The sequence below is a fragment of the Ochotona princeps genome, chromosome 2 (genome assembly GCF_030435755.1).
Source record: "Ochotona princeps isolate mOchPri1 chromosome 2, mOchPri1.hap1, whole genome shotgun sequence".
NCBI classification, from domain to species: domain Eukaryota; kingdom Metazoa; phylum Chordata; class Mammalia; order Lagomorpha; family Ochotonidae; genus Ochotona; species Ochotona princeps.
This window is the reverse complement of record NC_080833.1, coordinates 4628213-4644951: the sequence shown is the minus strand read 5'-3', so window position 1 is coordinate 4644951 and position 16739 is coordinate 4628213. Positions and strand designations below refer to the sequence as shown.

The window sequence follows — 16739 nt, the reverse complement described above, 5'->3', positions numbered from 1 at the left end:
ACTGTTGGCATAGACCCCTGTGCCGACAGCCTCATGTCCGCTCTAATGCAAGACTGGCTGCTGGTTCCTGCTCTGCCAGTGAGGCCCTGCCTGTGTTCTTCGGGAAGGGGACTCTGAGGGTCAAGGGAGAGCAAGCACACGGACCTGTGGCACAGATGAACCATTTGTGATTTGCAAATAATGTTTTTGAATAAGTAATACATTTATGTGATTTAAAAAACCAACAACTGTGAAGAGAGATCCCACCAAGTCAGCCTTTGCTCCCTGGGCTGTCTGCTTGAATTCCTCACCCCTCTCCTGCACAAGGAAGGGTTGTGAGTTTGTTCATTTCTGTGCTATGCAGGATGCACGTGAAAGTCAAGATGAAAGCCATCCAGTTACACACTGTCGTGCAGCTTGCTGCTAACCAGGACATGTTGTCCCCTGAGAGCTGTCCACTGAGCAGTGGGTGTGGAAACCTCCGCATCCTTCTCTTCAGTGTTTGTGTCACTCTCAGGTGTTCCCTTTTTTGGAGTCCCCTCCTATTGGACACTGAATTCCTGCAATGCATAGGCTTGTTTAGGTTACTTTTGTCCAATTTTATTTTAGAATAAATTGCAGTCAGATCTGGCTTTGTGCCACAGCAAGTTGAGCTGCTGCGTAGGTCACATGCCAAGTCCTGCTGACCCTGCTTCCCCTCCAGCTTGCTGCTAATGCCCTGGGAAGCAGCTGCTGTTGGCACAGGTGCTGGCTGTGAAGACTCCTGTGGGTCAGCCTCATCTATTGTGAATACATGGGAGTTCAGTGAGCACATGGAAAATCTGTGTTTCTCTATGTCATACTCCCAAACCTCCGTCACTCAGTCTTTCACAAAGATAAATTAAACATGGAGAAGCAGAGGCATGCACACCATTGCTGGCTGCTGCTGGACACCCTTGCCCGGGCCACGCTGTGGTTTGTCTTCTGTGAAACTTCATGAGAACTTGTTCTTGTTTTCCTGTAACCTCACCAGCAGAGTATTATCTGCTTGAATGTTTACTGGACACTTTTTTTTTTGGTGCAACTTTAATTTTAATTTTTTTTCTCGTGCTTCTTTTTTCTGTTTCACCCTTTGCTTTATTTACAGTCATTTTGATATAAGTAGGAGGAGGTATGAGTATAACTTTTATTTCCCAGATGGCTTCCCACAGTCTCAACACAACAGCACATCTTTTCCCACTGCTTGACACTACCTTCATCATAGAGTGAGTTCCTGTAAGTTAATTTTTAATGGAAATACATAACAGTAGCATACATTAATCTCTACAGTTACATGTCACTTCCTTCTTCAGCTTTTAACTCTGATAATCTGGGGAATCTGTTTCCTCAGTGTTGATGCAGTCAACTCTATCCTGCGGAGGCATTGGAAGTGGCCCCAAAACACTGCTGTCAGAGTTGCTGCATGGCTCCGGACCGCCCTGCCCTCCAGTGTGGGATGCTCAGGCATCTGCCCTGGTGGCCCCTCGGGCTCCCCACCCTTGTCCGCCCTGCCTGCTCCCACTGTTTTGTCAGACCGTGTCCCCTTACGACTGAAGGTGGCCTTCTTGCCCCTTTGGAGCATTGCTGTTAATCTGTGGACTGCTTCTCCGTTTCCCTTTGTGTGTTCACTCGTTCTTAGGGCAAGGGAGGGTCTGAGCCCTGCCTGCTGCCAGGCAGAGCCCACTGCAGGTAGTCCTTTATCCGTGTCTGCTCAGATCACTTGAGATCCGAGCTGTCAAGCCCCGTCACTATGAAGTTTCTTTTTATCCTTTGCAGTTAATGAATATTTTGTAGCATAATGCTTTGGGTCTGTCAGAATACCCTGGTTCTTCTTGATTGTTCACGCTGTCCGTGTTTGTAGCTGATGATGCAGTATTACCCGGCAGCACTGGGTACCCCTTGGATTGGGCCAGCAGGAGTCCCTGTAAGTTGCCTTCATGCGTATCTTGGCTTCTCTTGGATCTTGCTGTTACTCCCAGGCACTCTTACTTTCTGACGTGACAATTTGTTTACCAGCCTCTTGTTAAAGGCAGTCATTATTTTTGTTTAAGATTTATTTATTTTTATTGGAAAGTCAGATATACAGAGAGGACAGGAGACAGAGAGGAAGATCTGTCCGTTGATTCCCTCCCCAAGTGAGCCGCAACAGGCCGGTGCGCGCAGATCCGGAGCCAGGAGCCAGGAGCCTCTTCCAGGTCTCCTACACGAGTGCAGGGTTCCAAGGCTTTGGGCCGTCCTCGACTGCTTTCCCAGGCCACAAGCAGGGAGCTGGATGGGAAGTGGAGCCGCCGGGATTAGAACCGGTGCCCGTATGGGATCCCGGGTGTGCAAGGCGAGGACCTGAACCAGTACGCTATCACGCGAGGCCCAAAGGCAGGCATTATTAACAACTTCTTGTATTGTTCCAAAGATATGCCTGTAAGGTGTGTGTTTTTGTGAATTAGAGTTCAGTGTTTACAAGACTGTGAATGTTATCGACATCTAACGTATTTTTATAGAATAGAAATTACTAATGTTTCCATGTAGTGAGCACATTGATCCCACAGTCTCTTCCATCCAGAACTGCAGTGCCCTGTGTGCTCCGCAGAGGACTCTGGGCTGGCTTGGTCCTGTCTGCTTCTGGGAGGGCATTGTGTAGGGTATATTTGGTTGGTTTTCTGTGATGGTGTAGGTTTGTGAGGCTCATTCATTCATGTTTTTGGATATTTCAGCAATTTAGTTGCTGTATAATGTTGCATGGCATGGATATATTTCAGATTTTCTTAATTCTGTGGATAATTATTGAACAGTTAGAAAATTGTGAAACATTTCCCTCAGTAATTCAACACGAGTAGATTTCAAATCAGTAAGAATATAGAATGTGGAACTAACTATATGTGTATGAGCTAATTGTCACATGCAGAACACCCTACCCAACAACTGCATACGCGTGTAAAATGTCCATTATTTGGAAATAAGGAGTCATGTCAGTGTAGTGCTGGCTGATCAAACTAGATTGTTGAAGAAGTCGAAGGCTTAGTAGGGTTGATGTGAGGCATAAAAGCAGGTGAAACGATGCCCTGCACTGCTGATCACTCGTTGCAATCCCTCCTCCTTGATGTGTCTAGATGAGTGATCAACGGTGAGGTCAAGGTTAGGGTCACCTGGGGAGCAAAGGAGCCTACCCAGCAGAGGGATCCAGGCTGCTGCTTCCGGTACTCCAAAGCTAATGCTTTTGAACACAAGTAGATTCCTTTTATACATTTCTGCCTGCTAAGTATTTCATAATAAAAAAATTAAAACATAGTGAAAGAGGGCAGAGAAACTTTAGGGAATTTTCGTGGACCCACTGAGCCTTAGCAGAGGAGGTGAGCAAGGCATGCACACTCGAGTTTTCGTTGTTGAACTCGTAGGAAGTTGTCATTGTTCAGACCTTTTTCTGCTTTTATGTGACAGCCAAGTCGCACTGCGTGTCTTCCTGTCCATTAATTTAAGGAAAATAATATCGGAGGAGGCTAATAACAGTGTGAGTAAATGTTCCTTGCCGTAGCTGTGTAGTTTCACAGTGGCACATTTCATTCTTCACGACTTTTTACGGCACATCGGACATTTGCGGGCTGGGCGTGTGTGGTTTGTGAGGCTTGGCACAGGTGCCCTGTGGGCTTGGTGCTTGTCCTGTTTTCTCATGATGAGTGTCGCCCACGGCAGTGTCAGAGTCCTGCCTGCCGTCCGGCAGATGCTCAGTGAGCACTGCTGCTGTGCTCTAATGAACTGTGTTTTCAACTCATTTGGAACAGCGTTTCCCTTGCCCTCAGTCCTGGCACCACTGCTCTTGCCTGAAGCCTGGACATTTCAGGACACTTCAGACCATCTTATTCTGAAACTGTCCTGGCTTCTTTGTCCGGTCTGTCTCTGAAAGCCACTGGAGTTGCAGTTAACTCACAATTGCTTGGCACAGTAACTTCAGGTGTTTGTTAACGGGGAGAAAGGAAGTCAGTTTAGGATTTACGGTTTCTAACATGTCCTGGCACTCTGGCCACCCCAGCACAGCAAGCTGTCTTTGTGGTAATAAAAATTCTCCCTAAGTTCATTTAATTTTGCAAAAGCTATATCCTAATAATTTTTAAATATCAGCCAAAATAAAAAACAATCCAAAAGTAAAAACTTGTTTTTGAAACTGAATAGAGTGCAAACCATCTTCAAGAGAAGCTCTTCCCTGTGAGAGAGACAGAGCTCTGGGATGTTGTGTCGGAGGTGCCATTTGACGGGGTCTTTCTGACAAATTATCCTGTGGTGGGCTGAGCTGGGCTTGGCTTTTTTGCTGCTTGGCTTCCCTGCTTCCTGTTCAAGCTGCGTTTGCTCAGCTCAGCCCTCACTTCACTGAGCACACGGATCGATGACCTGGGGAAGCCTGCTCATTTCCTGCTGTCCCTCCCTCAGCCGGCCTGGTGGTAGGCCTGTGTTGTCCAGCCTGTGCACTGAGCTGAACTATCAGGACTGTTGGTGTTAGAAAGTTGCTGGTAGTTGGAGCAGTTAAAAATTGACCAACAGGTATTAACAGTTACAGCCTTCACTTTAAGTCGGAGAGACAAAAAATAAGCAATTTAGGACAAGACAGATGGACTTACAGAAACTAAGAAAAAAAAGGTGATTTTTTAGTGTTCTTACCAATTTCGCCCTTTTTTACTTAGCTATTTGAATTTGCTCGTGTTTGCTAGCTATGATTAGATTCCTGTTATTATGCACACTGACTTCATTTAAACCAATAATTTCTAAACATACATACTTTTTTTTTTAAAGATTTATTCATTTTATTACAGCCAGATATACAGAGAGGAGGAGAGAAAGAGAGGAAGATCTTCTATCCACTTTCTTTTTTTTTTTTAAAGATGTATTCATTTTATTACAGCCAGATATACACAGAGGAGGAGAGACAGGAAGATCTTCCGTCCGATGATTCACTCCCCAAGTGAGCCGCAGTGGGCCGGTGCGCGCCAATCCGATGCGGGGAACCTGGAACCCCTTCTGGTTCTCCCACACGGGTGCAGGGTCCCAAGGCCTTGGGCCGTCCTCGACTGCTTTCCCAGGCCACAAGCAGGGAGCTGGATGGGAAGTGGAGCTGCCTGGATTAGAACCGGCGCCCATATGGGATCCCGGGGCGTTCAAGGCGAGGACTTTAGCTGCTAGGCCACGCCACCGGGTCCTAAACCCTTTTTTTAAAGATTCATTTTTATTGGAAAGGCAGACTTACAGAGACAAAGATCTTCCAACTACCAATAAGGCCTAAATTCCAAAATGATCAAAATATTCAGTGCTGAGCTGACCCAAGGCAAGGAGCCAGGTGCTTCTTCCGGGTCTCCCACATGGGTGCAGGGTCCCAAGGCTTTCGACATTCCTTTGCTGCCTTCCCAGGCCACAGACAGGGAGCTAAATGGGAAGTGAAACAGCTGGGACTTGAACTGGTGCCTGCATCGGATGCTGGTGCATGGAGGTGAAGGATTAGTCAGCTGAGCTAATGTGCCTGGCCCCTTCTTTTTTTTTTTTTTTGAACTTTTCTATTTTTTTAATTGTATTTTTGACAATCTTTACATAGTTCATTAGGGTAAAAAGGTTGAAGGGCTACAGGAAAGTGGGTAACACTATTATTTCCACGTTGCTTTTGTCATCTGTTTGGAGTAAAGCGTGAGATAAAGGGAGAAACCCCACCCAGTCTCCCACCCATTCCAGGTCCCTGATGTGGGCCATGCTCCAAGGGTCCTGCTCAAGTGGTTTTGATAGTTCAACAGTTCTGAATCACTGCCAGTCTCGCCACTCCAAGCATGATGAGGTCGTTGAAGAATCCACTGATTGACGTAGTCCATCTTAGAGTCTCTGTTTGCCCAGTTTTTCACTGCCAACACATAGCTGAGGTGGCTGATTGACTTGTTCTGTCCTTGGTCTTTTCGTGGTTAGTGTTCTGAGTCCAACATTCCAGTTGGGGAGATCCCCAAAGAAGCTTTGAGATATTCCCAGACCAGATTCTTGTATGTTCTAGCAAGCACAGGGCCTGGCACAGTCCATCGTCCTGATCAGCTGGTGGTTTAAATTGCTGGGTTGGTTCTGTTTTCAGTACCGACTTTCACTGGAACCAATGGGTGTTGCAGTCCAGCCTGATTCTGCCCAGCACACACTCTGTTCTCACATAAACCAGTGGGAGCTGCAGCCTAGTTGGAGCGAGCCACAATAACCCCCACCAGGCCCGCCCCCTACCCTGATTTACCAGTATGTGCAGCAGACTAGTCCAGTCTGTCCCACATCCCATTCGGCCCTCGTACATGTCAGTGAGTATTAAAGCTTATTTCCATCTAACCAGCTCAACTATCCTCTCTGTGCCTTTCTGTCTAGCCACCCCAGCCCCTGTCCTGGTTTTCATGTCCTCTCGTGGGAGTGGTAACCCAAGAGGGGGAAGCCCACTATTTCCCTCCCAGGCCTCTCCCACTCCCGAATTATGCACTCTCCAGGTGGTTCTGTAGTGTAACTTGACAGAATTATCCCCCAGTGCCAGCTTCTGCCAGCTGATGCTGTGGCTAAGCCCAGCCAACCCTCACCCACTGTATTTTTGTTTGCACCAGTAGGAACAATCAGCCTAGCCTGACTTCCCTGATCTAGTCTACATGAGGCCCACAGTCTGGTCTGCCCCCATCCCAGCTCACGCTCTCCAGTGGGAATACCTATCCAGCAGGGAAGCACCCACCCCCTTCCCCCTGCCGGCTCCGCCCTCTCCCTTCCTGGTTGGGCGCTGTGGTCACATCCAGTACGGATAACCTCACCCTGGCATTCCGTATTGTGCACTGTTTATTGTTGCAACCGAACCTGGCTCAACCCACACTGGGTTCTGGTGCTTGGATTTGCCAGTGGATAACGAGAACTGATTCAGCCTGGTCTGCCCCTGACCCATGCCCAATGTATGCCAGTGGGAAATTTTCCATGGCCTGTTCTGGGCTGTTCCCTATCATGCTTCTTGCGTTTACCTGTCAGGTCTGTGTCCTGCCAGAGGAGTTGCCCAGGCTCCTCCATCAGAACCTCTCCCAATGCCAGATTTTGCGCATACCAGGGGGACCATGAGCCAGCCCTACTCAGTTCACCTCCTGTCCTAGCAGGAACAGTGGCTTTTCCTGACTGGCCTTCAACCCAATCTGATTCTTACTGTTGGATGTTTCAGCCTAACTGAGGCTTGTCCACATCCAAACACAGCTCACATGTGGCGTGGTAGGGGTGGAGACCTCGTTCTCCAGAGCAGGTCCTCCAGGGCACCAGATAATCTTGGATTGTATTGTAGGTTAATAGTTTTTCGTCTTAGTTTATTTTGTTTAATGTTGTCAGTTTCTACTGTAGAAAATAGTTTCACTTTTGAAAAGGTCAAGGTGTTACCTAGAATTGCAGATTGCCAAATGAAATTATCTAGGGCAGACTTTCCTGCGGACGTGTCAGCTTTATAGCAGAGCATATAACAGCTTCCTAGTGCCACTAGTGATACTTGTTTCAATAAAGCTCTAAATATTACTTGAGATCAAGAGCTTAGTTTTCAGACAGAAAAGGCCTTGAATTGGAAGCCAGGCCACAGCTGGGTGTTGGGCTTTGATTCTTTTTCCTGTTTAGCTTGGTGTTCACAGTGGAAATGCCTTACTGTATAAATAGGAATAGCATTTCCTGTTTTGAATTGGTGTCTCAGCCATATCTAATGGAAAGTGTCCTGGTTCACTCAGGGGAACGCATGTACAGCATTTTAATGGCCGAGCCAGAAAGGGTCTGTGGCCCATGTGTGCAGCCCATTGAGTTCATCGTGACTGGGTTGTCCTTCATTGTGGTCCAGGGGCTCAGGGCCCAGCTGTTGTCATCGTGGGTCCTGGGTAGCATTTGTCTTTTCCCTTTTTTCATGAGAAGGTAAATGATGAGTTCCAGCTCCAAGGTGGAAGGCAGAAGCAGAAGCAGATAAGAGAGTCAAAGATAAGAGAAACATGTAGGTAAATCACATGTACCGTAAGTGTAGCTTTTAGTTAAAATAAATTAGCTAATTTTAAATTGTAATTAGAAATTATTTATGTTAACATGAACATGTAGTGTTTTTATTGCTGTTATTAAATGAATTCATAAGCAAATCTTTAAACTTTTTTCTTGTTTTCCAATACAAAAAGTGATGGTGAGATATAGCCTACCTAAGCAGAAGTTCTTTGAACTCCTCAATAATTTTCAGTGATGTAAGGACGCCTGCATTGGCAGCATTTGAGAACCACTGTGTAAACTGTTGACATATGAAATCTTTCTGAGATTCAAAATCTATTCAGGAAAGGATTCATCTTGGCTTTTGTCTGCAGGTTTCATAATTATAAGCACTCTAGCTGTGAATTTGGTTTTGGTAAATGTTACTCAGACATAAACTTGGAGTCCTCGGAAAGCCTGAATTTGATGTTCAGTTTGGGGTGTGTGTGTATTAGTTAAGGTTCTTCAGAGCCAGAGCCAGTAGGAATTGTTTGTGGATATTTTAAAAACTTCGTGGAAGATGAAATTAAAAGTAAACTGCTTTTGGTACTGAAATTGTGAAATCTGTGCATGTGGGGTGTGTGTGTGTGTGTGTGTGTGTGTGGATGTTCACAAAAAGTTCTTGCAGAAGATTTATTAGGAAAAAACTGCACGAGTTACACTATTTTTGTGCCAAAATAAATGGTTTCCCATGAACGTTTTGCAGTATGCTTGCTGGCACATGTGTGCGCACACACAGCTACTTGTAAGGCAATTGGCACATTCGATTAAGGAGACACAGCAGCCCCTCAGAGGCTGTCTTGTCTACAGACTGGAGAGCCAGGCAAGCCAGAGACATGCTCAGTTCCAGGTTAGAGAAGCAGGTGAAGTCACCTTTAGTAGTCCAAGGTCAGAGGTCCAGGAGTAGCAGAGGAGGGGCTGGAGACCTGTCTCCAGTTTGAGCGCTGGTTCCCTTCATGCTCTGGTTTCATCTGGGCCCCCATGGTGCCTGTCTTCCTGAGGGCTGGTCTTCCCTGTCTGACTCCCCTCTCTGGTCAGGCTTGTCCGGTAAGTCCCCAGTCACAGGGAGGAACCCTGCCGAACCAGCCGCCTGGAGAGTTAATGAGTTTCTGGGTGTTAGTCTTGCAGTGCTCCTGAGCATAGAGCGTGGTCTCTGTGGTGTAACGTTGAGGACAGCACAGTATGATGCATACGTCACAGGAGAGGCCACGTTCTATCAAAACTGCACAAGCAATGAGTTTTGGTCTCTTCATTGAAAACAAAAATGAAAAGTCCCCACAGAAACTAATAATTAGTGGTCTGAAAGTAGGAGTCTTCACGTGTAATGTAAGCCCCACATGGAAAACATCTTACTGAGTTTTGATTGATTGCTTGATTAGTGGTTGAGAGACAATTTAGTTTTCATGCATTCTATGACCCTACCAGAACAGTCACTGACTTTTTTTAATGTCCAAATTAAACCATAAAAATAATTAAACAACAGAAAAGTTTTTTTCAAAGTCATCATCAAGAAAGAGTGTTGTTGAAATTATTTTTGATCATTCCAGTTTTATCCTTTCAGTACCTTATAAAGTACATTATCCTTCCAGGGGGCTTTTGTGTAACCAGTTACTTCTGTCTCTTGGCTGGGAAGTATAAAAAGCCATCTGCCCCTTGCTAGAGTTCCACCTTCCTGCTTCAGCATTTGATACAATGTGATTTAAACCCTGTGCTACCCCAGGGCCAGTGCAATCTCTTGGAAACTGTCTTTCAGTTTGAGTGCCACTGGTAGGTTTTGAAAATGGGCTGGTAACCTTGACTCCAAGTGCTGAAGGCAGTGAGCCTCTTGGTCAGCTGGATAAGACCTGCTTCTCTGGTTCTTTCATCTACAAATTTTTCTAGAAAAAGAATTGAGGGGGACTTGGAGTGCCCACATTCAATGTTGGAGTGCCTGGGATAAAATCCTGCCCTCACTTCTGATCCACATTTGTGCTGATATGCCTGGGAGGTGTCAGGACCCAATGCTGAAGTGCTTGGCTTTGCTGCCACCCCATAGAGAATCCTAGCTGCTGTACCAAATACAAAGCACTTTTGCTTTTGAAGATTCCTTGATTTGTTTGAAAGGCAGAGTGACTAAGGGCAAGTGGAGGGGAGGAGGAAGGAACTTCACAGGCTTGCTACTCACATGCCCCACAGTGCCTGGCACTGGGGCAGGACCAAGCCGAGGAGCCAGAACCATCCTGGTCTCTCCACAGAGAGCCTGGTGAAGTCCTTGGGGGTCTGCTCCTGTTCCAGCTTCTTGCTAGTGTGTACCCTTGGAGGCAACAGGCGTCACTGAAGTATTTGAGTGTCTGAGCACCCACGTGGGAAACCCAGATCAAACTCTTGGCTCCTGTTTCCGCCTGGTCTAGTGTCTTCCAAGAAGTGTGTAGGGAGTGAGTCAGTGAATGGGAGATCTCTGTTGCTTGCTTCTCTCCTCTCTGCCTTTCAAATGAAAGAAAGAGTTAAAGAATTGATGCTGCTGCTTCTGAGTAAATGCCTTGCTAGTGCCTGCATGTATCTATTGAAAATGCTAATGAATAATCAGTCATCATAAACAGGATCAATTTTGTCTGAAAGTGTGTAATGAGCTGGTAGACCCTGGGGTGGGGGGTTTCTCCTTTCAGGCACCCTGAACCCTGGGAAATTGAAAAGAGTGTTCTAGGATGTTTACTCAGTTATAGTAAGAAATGTTCTTGTTCTCACTCCACACTCACAAGAGGAAACAGACTAGTTAGTTAGTAACCCAGTAGCTGAAGGAGATAAAGTACCTGATGCTGTGAGGATTTGTAGAGTATGTCCAAAGTCTTTTACTTTCTTTGCTTTATTTGAAGGAGGTTGAGGAAAAGGGAGGTAGGGAAGAGGGAGAGATAAGAAAGAAACAGGGAAGCAGGGAGAGAAAACCGAGTTCTGCCCTGTTTTAAGAAGAGACAGTGGAGACAGTATTTCAGCTTTTTCCTGGTCTGGTGCCAGTATCAAAACTCGGAGATGTTATTTGCCCAGAGTCACACAGTTTAGTAATTTGCAAAGCCTGAGGCTGGCACCATGACACACCCAGCTAATCCTCTACCTTGTGACATTGGCATCCCATTTGGGCTCATGGTTCATATCCTGGCTATGCCAGTTCCCACCCGGCTCCCTGCTTGTGGTCTGGGAAAGCAGTGGAGAATGGGCCAAAGCCTTGGGACCCTGCACCACCCACCTGAGAGACTTTAAAAAAAAAAAAAAAAAAAATCTCCCAACTCCTGGCTCTGGATCAGCCCAGCTCCGGCCATTGTGGCCATTTGGGGTGAACCAGTGGATGGAAGAACTTCTCTATTTCCCCTTTCTGGTTGTTTTTGTTTGTTTGTTTTCTGCAAAGCTAAGTTGAAACCTAGGCGTGCTGGTTGAAATTAAATGAACCGTAATTTATTTCTGGCTTTAGTTTTCTGATTTTGAGCAGATTCTTAGGCTAGTGAAGGTAGGAATGGAAGATTTCTAGCCACACCTGTGTGACCCAGGTGGCTTTGGGAACATTTATTGGGAGAGGCCATGCTGTCTGCTTCCTCAGTGTCCCTGAGTGTGACTTTCTGATCTGCAAGAAAGAGGATGATCAGATGATCAGACAAAGCTTTTGTGCAGCTGTAGAAAGCACCCTAGGAGCTGACATTGTAGTGCAGTGGGTTAAACCTCCCCTGAGGTCCTAGGTCTGAGTGTGTGCTCCAGCTCCCTGCTCACGGTCCTGGGGCAGCAGTGGAGGACGGCCTGGGCATCTGGCTGCTGTCAGGCACACGGGCTTTAGGCTGCCTGAGAACTGGCTGTTGCTGCCATGTGGAGAGTGGACTGTGGGTGGAAGTCCCAGCTCCTCCTCCTCTCCCCTTTCTCTGTGCCTTTCACATGAATCAGTCTTTTTTGAAAAGATGAGAGATTTCTTGCACATCATTTTACCTACTTTTTTTTTTAAATCAAGGAAAGTAATCTAGCATAAATGCATCATTTCATTCACTTTTCAGGTTGCCAGGAGATCCCACTGAGGTTGTGATAATTGTAGGTAGAACTGCAAGCTAAGAATCTCTCAGTTTAGGCTAGTTCCCCGAGAAACAGTGTAAGACTTCTTTTTTTGGATATTTGATCATTAGTTAGATTAGGAATATTGTGACTTGTACAGTTGTCCTTAGCTCTCACAGGTTTTGCTTACTGACAACACCTCTGTTGGGCTTTAGGATTCTGAATGCTTTTAATGCAGTGCTGCCACTCCCTGGTCGCTGAGTGGTAGCACATCCGGGGGTTATCTTGCCGCTCCTTTGTTGGCAGTCAAGGAGCTAACACAAATAAACCCGAAGGTTTTCTGAGTGAATCAGTGAGAGCACCTGTATTGGAGACATACCTCAAAAGGCAGTCAGAATCTCTGGCTTGGTTTTAGTAAACAAGCATTGTAAAACATAATTGTTAACATTGGGCTTCTTTGTGCTTCGGGAGGGGTGTGTAGCTGTTCAGACGCTGGTGTCTGCTCTGCGGAGCAAATCTTTGATGTCGTCAGTGCACCAGTTCTTGCCAGCTCACTGACTTCCAGATCGTTCTCTTTCCCCACAAGTTGCCCTGTTCTGGTGAAGAAATGATTCCTGTTATTCTCGGTAAAGTTCTTGAAATTTTTCTGTGAAACGCTGGCTACGACCAGTCGGTCACTCACTCACAGGGCACAGGTTCCTTGAGCACCGGGATCTGCTGCTTCTGTCCTGTAAAGTGTTTAGTTCTTTCAGGTCAGGTTCAGCCCCACCAGTTAGTTCCCTGCGCAGGAGCCTGTCAGAAAGCCTCAGTGGCGAGCCCAGAGTCTTGCGGCTGACCAGGGCAGAGTTGGGATTGAGCAGCCACAGGTTCCCCAGCACCGCCTTCTCGCACTGTGGTGCTCTAGCCAAGGTCTGGCTCTGATACTGCTTTGTTGTTGTTGTTTGGTTGGTTGATTTTTGTTTATTTTTAAAGGTTTTTTTTTTTTAATTGCAAAGTCAGATATACGGAGAGAAGGTAGAGACAGAGAGGAAGATCTTCCGTCCGATGATTCACTCCCCAGGTGACCGCAGTGGCTGGTGCTGAGCTGAGCTGAAGCCAGGAGACAGGAACCTCTTCCAGGTCTCCCTCGCTGGTACAGGATCCCAAGGCTTTGGGCTGTCTTCTGCTACTTTCCCAGGCCACAAGCAGGGAGCTGGAAGGGAAGTGGACAGCCAGGATACGAACTGGTGCCTATATGGGATCCCAGCACGTGCAAGGCGAGGATAGTCAGCCACTAGGCTGCTGCACAGGGCCCAGTTTTTTTTAAAGGAAAGATTTTTTTAAAAAATTTTATTTGAAAGTAAGATTTTATAGAGCAGAGAGAAGATCTGGTTCACTCTACAAATGGCTGCAATGGCCAGAGGTGTACTGATACATAGCTGGGAGCCATATGCCTCTTCTGGGTCTCCCACGTAATGTAGGGGCCCAAGGACTTGGACCGTCCTCTGGTGCTTTCTCAGGCCATGCAAGAGCTAGATGGGAAATGGAGCAGCCAGGATTTGAACCAGCACCCATATGGGTATGCCAATGCCACGGGGCAGAGAATTAGCTGGATGCTCCATTGCGTTGGTCCTTCTGACTTGGATATTTAAAAAGCAAAACAAGATGAAAAAAAAAGAGTGATTTTTCAAGAGGGGCACTGGGCAATGTTTAGAGACAGGCTTGATGGTTATAGGCAGAGAATTGATGACGTTGACGTGTGGTGGTGGAAACCAGGGATGTTGGTAAACATCTGCCAGTACACTTGTCAGACCTGCCAGCCTCACATCAGCTGTAGGCTGTCCCCCCCACCCCACCCCCGAGCCCGGGGACTGTTCTCCTCCTGCTTTGTGTTTAAGATCTCCCTGACCCTGCAGTTTCTTGTCTTGCCCAGGGAAGAAACTGTGGCTTTTGTGGTGCTTGGAGAAAAAAAAAAGATTGACCCTTGACCTTCCTGAGTTCCTGGCACAAGAATCCTTAGGCTGGCCTGCGTGACCTCCGACCCTGCCTATCAGACTCACCTGTGCCGTCTCCACCTGAGGCTGGCTGTGCTCGCCTGTCCCTTGCTGTGGGGTGTCTGCCACAGGCCAGGCTGCGATCAGGATTTGGGTTCTCGTTCATGTCCCCAGGTTGTGTTCCTGTGCTGCGTGCAGGAGGCTGTCTGGGTCACGTGTGTCTTTTTTCTTGGCTATCTTTATGGGGTTTTGGGTGTCTTAAGCCTAGAAAGACTGTTGGGATCCATTCAAGTAAGTGTCCTTTCTCTTTACTGCTCGCTACACACAACATTTACTTCTCTTTCCCATGTGTAGCACCAAGTGTGTAGTGGCTGTGCTGTCGCTGCGTTCTGAAGAAACCTGGCCAAGGACACAGAGGACTCTGCGTGTGGATGTCCTCTTTCTCAGCCACAGCAGCAGGGGTGTGCTGTCCTGCTAGGCATGTCCGCTTGGAGCAGTCACAGACTCACAGTCTTGATATGCATAATATTTACTTTGGGATAGTAGTTTGTTTACTCTGGTTCTGTAAATGGCCTGAGTATTTCAGTAAAAATTCTTTGGAGCCATCTTAGAAGGGTTAGCACAGGCTCTGCTTGTATTTATGACTTCTTGTTAAACCAGGAACCGTTTTCCTTCATCAAGGAGTCCTCTTTTGACATTCGTTAGTATGAAGACATGTCATTTATAAGCATGAGGCATTTCTTGAACTATAGCTCTCATTCATTTCTAACCAGCAGGCCCATGAGGAGGGGGTGAAGGGGCGTGGAATTGAGGTCACCTTTTGGGTTTGTAAAATAAGAAAGGAAGGAGGATGGATGGGGAGGTGGGAATCTCGTTATGCTGTTAAGTCTGTGTATATGGAAAACATGAAATCTGTTCCCTAATATGGAAAGGAGGGAAGGAAGGAAAGAAAAAAAGAAAGAATGGGGGAAGGGCAGAGAAGTAGTTTCTGAGGTCAAGGGAAACTTTCATGCACTGTTGGTTTCATGAAATAGCGCACAGAAGCCTGCCTCAAGCTGCTGCCGCATAGCGGAAGAGCACATCTGACCTCTGTTCTTTAATGAGCTGGACACAATTAAGTTTATTAATGATTCCATGGTTAAGTGTTCTGTAGGCATTCACAGGAGCCTGGTCAACTCGGAACTCTCTGTTGTCCATGTACAAGCCGTTCCATCCGCTGGAGCCTTGCGATCACTAAGGCGGGTTCCTGCTCTGGACGCACAGCAGCCTGCACCCACCACCTTGTTCTGTAGAAGTGTGGAACTGAAGTGGAGGGAGACTCAGACACAACCTGGGAGAGCTGAGTTTGTGCAGAACCTTGCTCGTTGAATGGACAGTGTGCTGGGAGTAATTGTGAATATTTATTTGCCGACATGATTAAGGGTTAGGATAGTAGGATGTAGCTGCAAGGGGCTTTGTTAACTAAAATTGTAACATGGAATGAATTAGTTAATCATACTGGGGTCCCTTCTGCCCATCCACCTGCTGACAGGGGCTTTTCTTCATGGGTGTGGTGTGCACTTCTCGGCACCTGAAATCCTGTTCCTAATGCTGTTAGATTTTCCTTTTCAGAGTAAGAGGGACCATCTGCTCATGAACGTCAAATGGTACTACCGTCAGTCTGAAGTTCCAGATTCTGTGTATCAACATTTGGTTCAGGATCGACATAATGAAAATGGTAAATATATGCACTGGTTTGAGTCTTATATGCTTAGCTTTGAGTCAGGTTCTTTCTAGAAACATTCTTTAAATGCGGATGATCACTATGAAAGTTTACTTTGTGAGAAAGGTTTTATGAGTAAGACTACTTTGCAATGACCTTATTTTTCCTAATTGCTATCGTTGTTAATTTTTATCTTTTAGTTTAAACCTCTAGACATGTTCTGATAGCATTTCCTTTGAGATAGGGCTTGCCAGAAATATCAGTAAATTGGGGTTTTAAAATTTCTGTTCACTGCTGGCATGGTAGCGTAGCAAGGCAATCCTCTGCCATGTGCTCCTGGCATCCCTTATGGGTGCCAGTTCATGTCCCAGCTGCTCCGCTTCTGAGCCAGCTCTTGACTTACGGCCTGGGAAAACAACAGAGAATGGCCCAAGTCCTTGGTCCCTGCACCCACATGGGAGACCTAGAAGAAACTGCTGGCTTCTAGCTTTAGTTGAGTGCAGCTGTGGCCATTGTGGCCCTTCAGGGAGTGAACCAGTGGGTAGAAGAGCTCTCTAATTCGTATGTCTCTCCTTCTCTGTAGATTCTTTCACGTAAAAATATCAGTCTTTAAATTCTTGTTCTCACCTAATGACAAGCAAATCATATTTACAACTCGTTGGGAATATATTTGTTTTTCTTTGCAATCACTTGTATTATTGAGGTGCTTTGTACCAGGTGGGAAGCTTGAGTTCTCTCAACAGAGCTGTGTGAATTATGTTTTAGGATTCCGCTTGATTCTCGATTCCCAAGAACAATGGGAAGGTAGTTCCCGGTAACTCATTGTTTTTCTTGTTTTCTCTTCCGGCGCTGTGGTTCTACTAATGTCACTGACACATGAGATGTGTGGAATGTCTGTTATATTGTTTAGGCATATACAGGCTTCTAAAAATGTGACTTCTGTGAGGTGCTAGACTTGCTGCTGGTTGACTTCCATTGTCACTTGCTGATCATTTAGGGTGAGTTTATCAGTGCCTAGTTGCAGATGAGGAAAGTGAGGTTTAAAAGCGATGAGAGAAGCCTAG

General features: G+C 46.3%; 1 protein-coding gene across 8 annotated transcripts in view; it reads left to right on the top strand.

Moving 5' to 3' along the window:
• The window catches only part of RERE (arginine-glutamic acid dipeptide repeats), a 375029-nt gene that overhangs the window by 177761 nt on the left and 180529 nt on the right, over positions 1-16739 (top strand). For all 8 annotated transcript variants that reach the window (XM_058674765.1, XM_058674761.1, XM_058674739.1 and 5 more), the window contains one exon: positions 15585-15690. In XM_058674765.1, coding sequence (XP_058530748.1) covers positions 15585-15690 — 106 coding nt within the window. The remainder of the gene's footprint in view (positions 1-15584; positions 15691-16739) is intronic.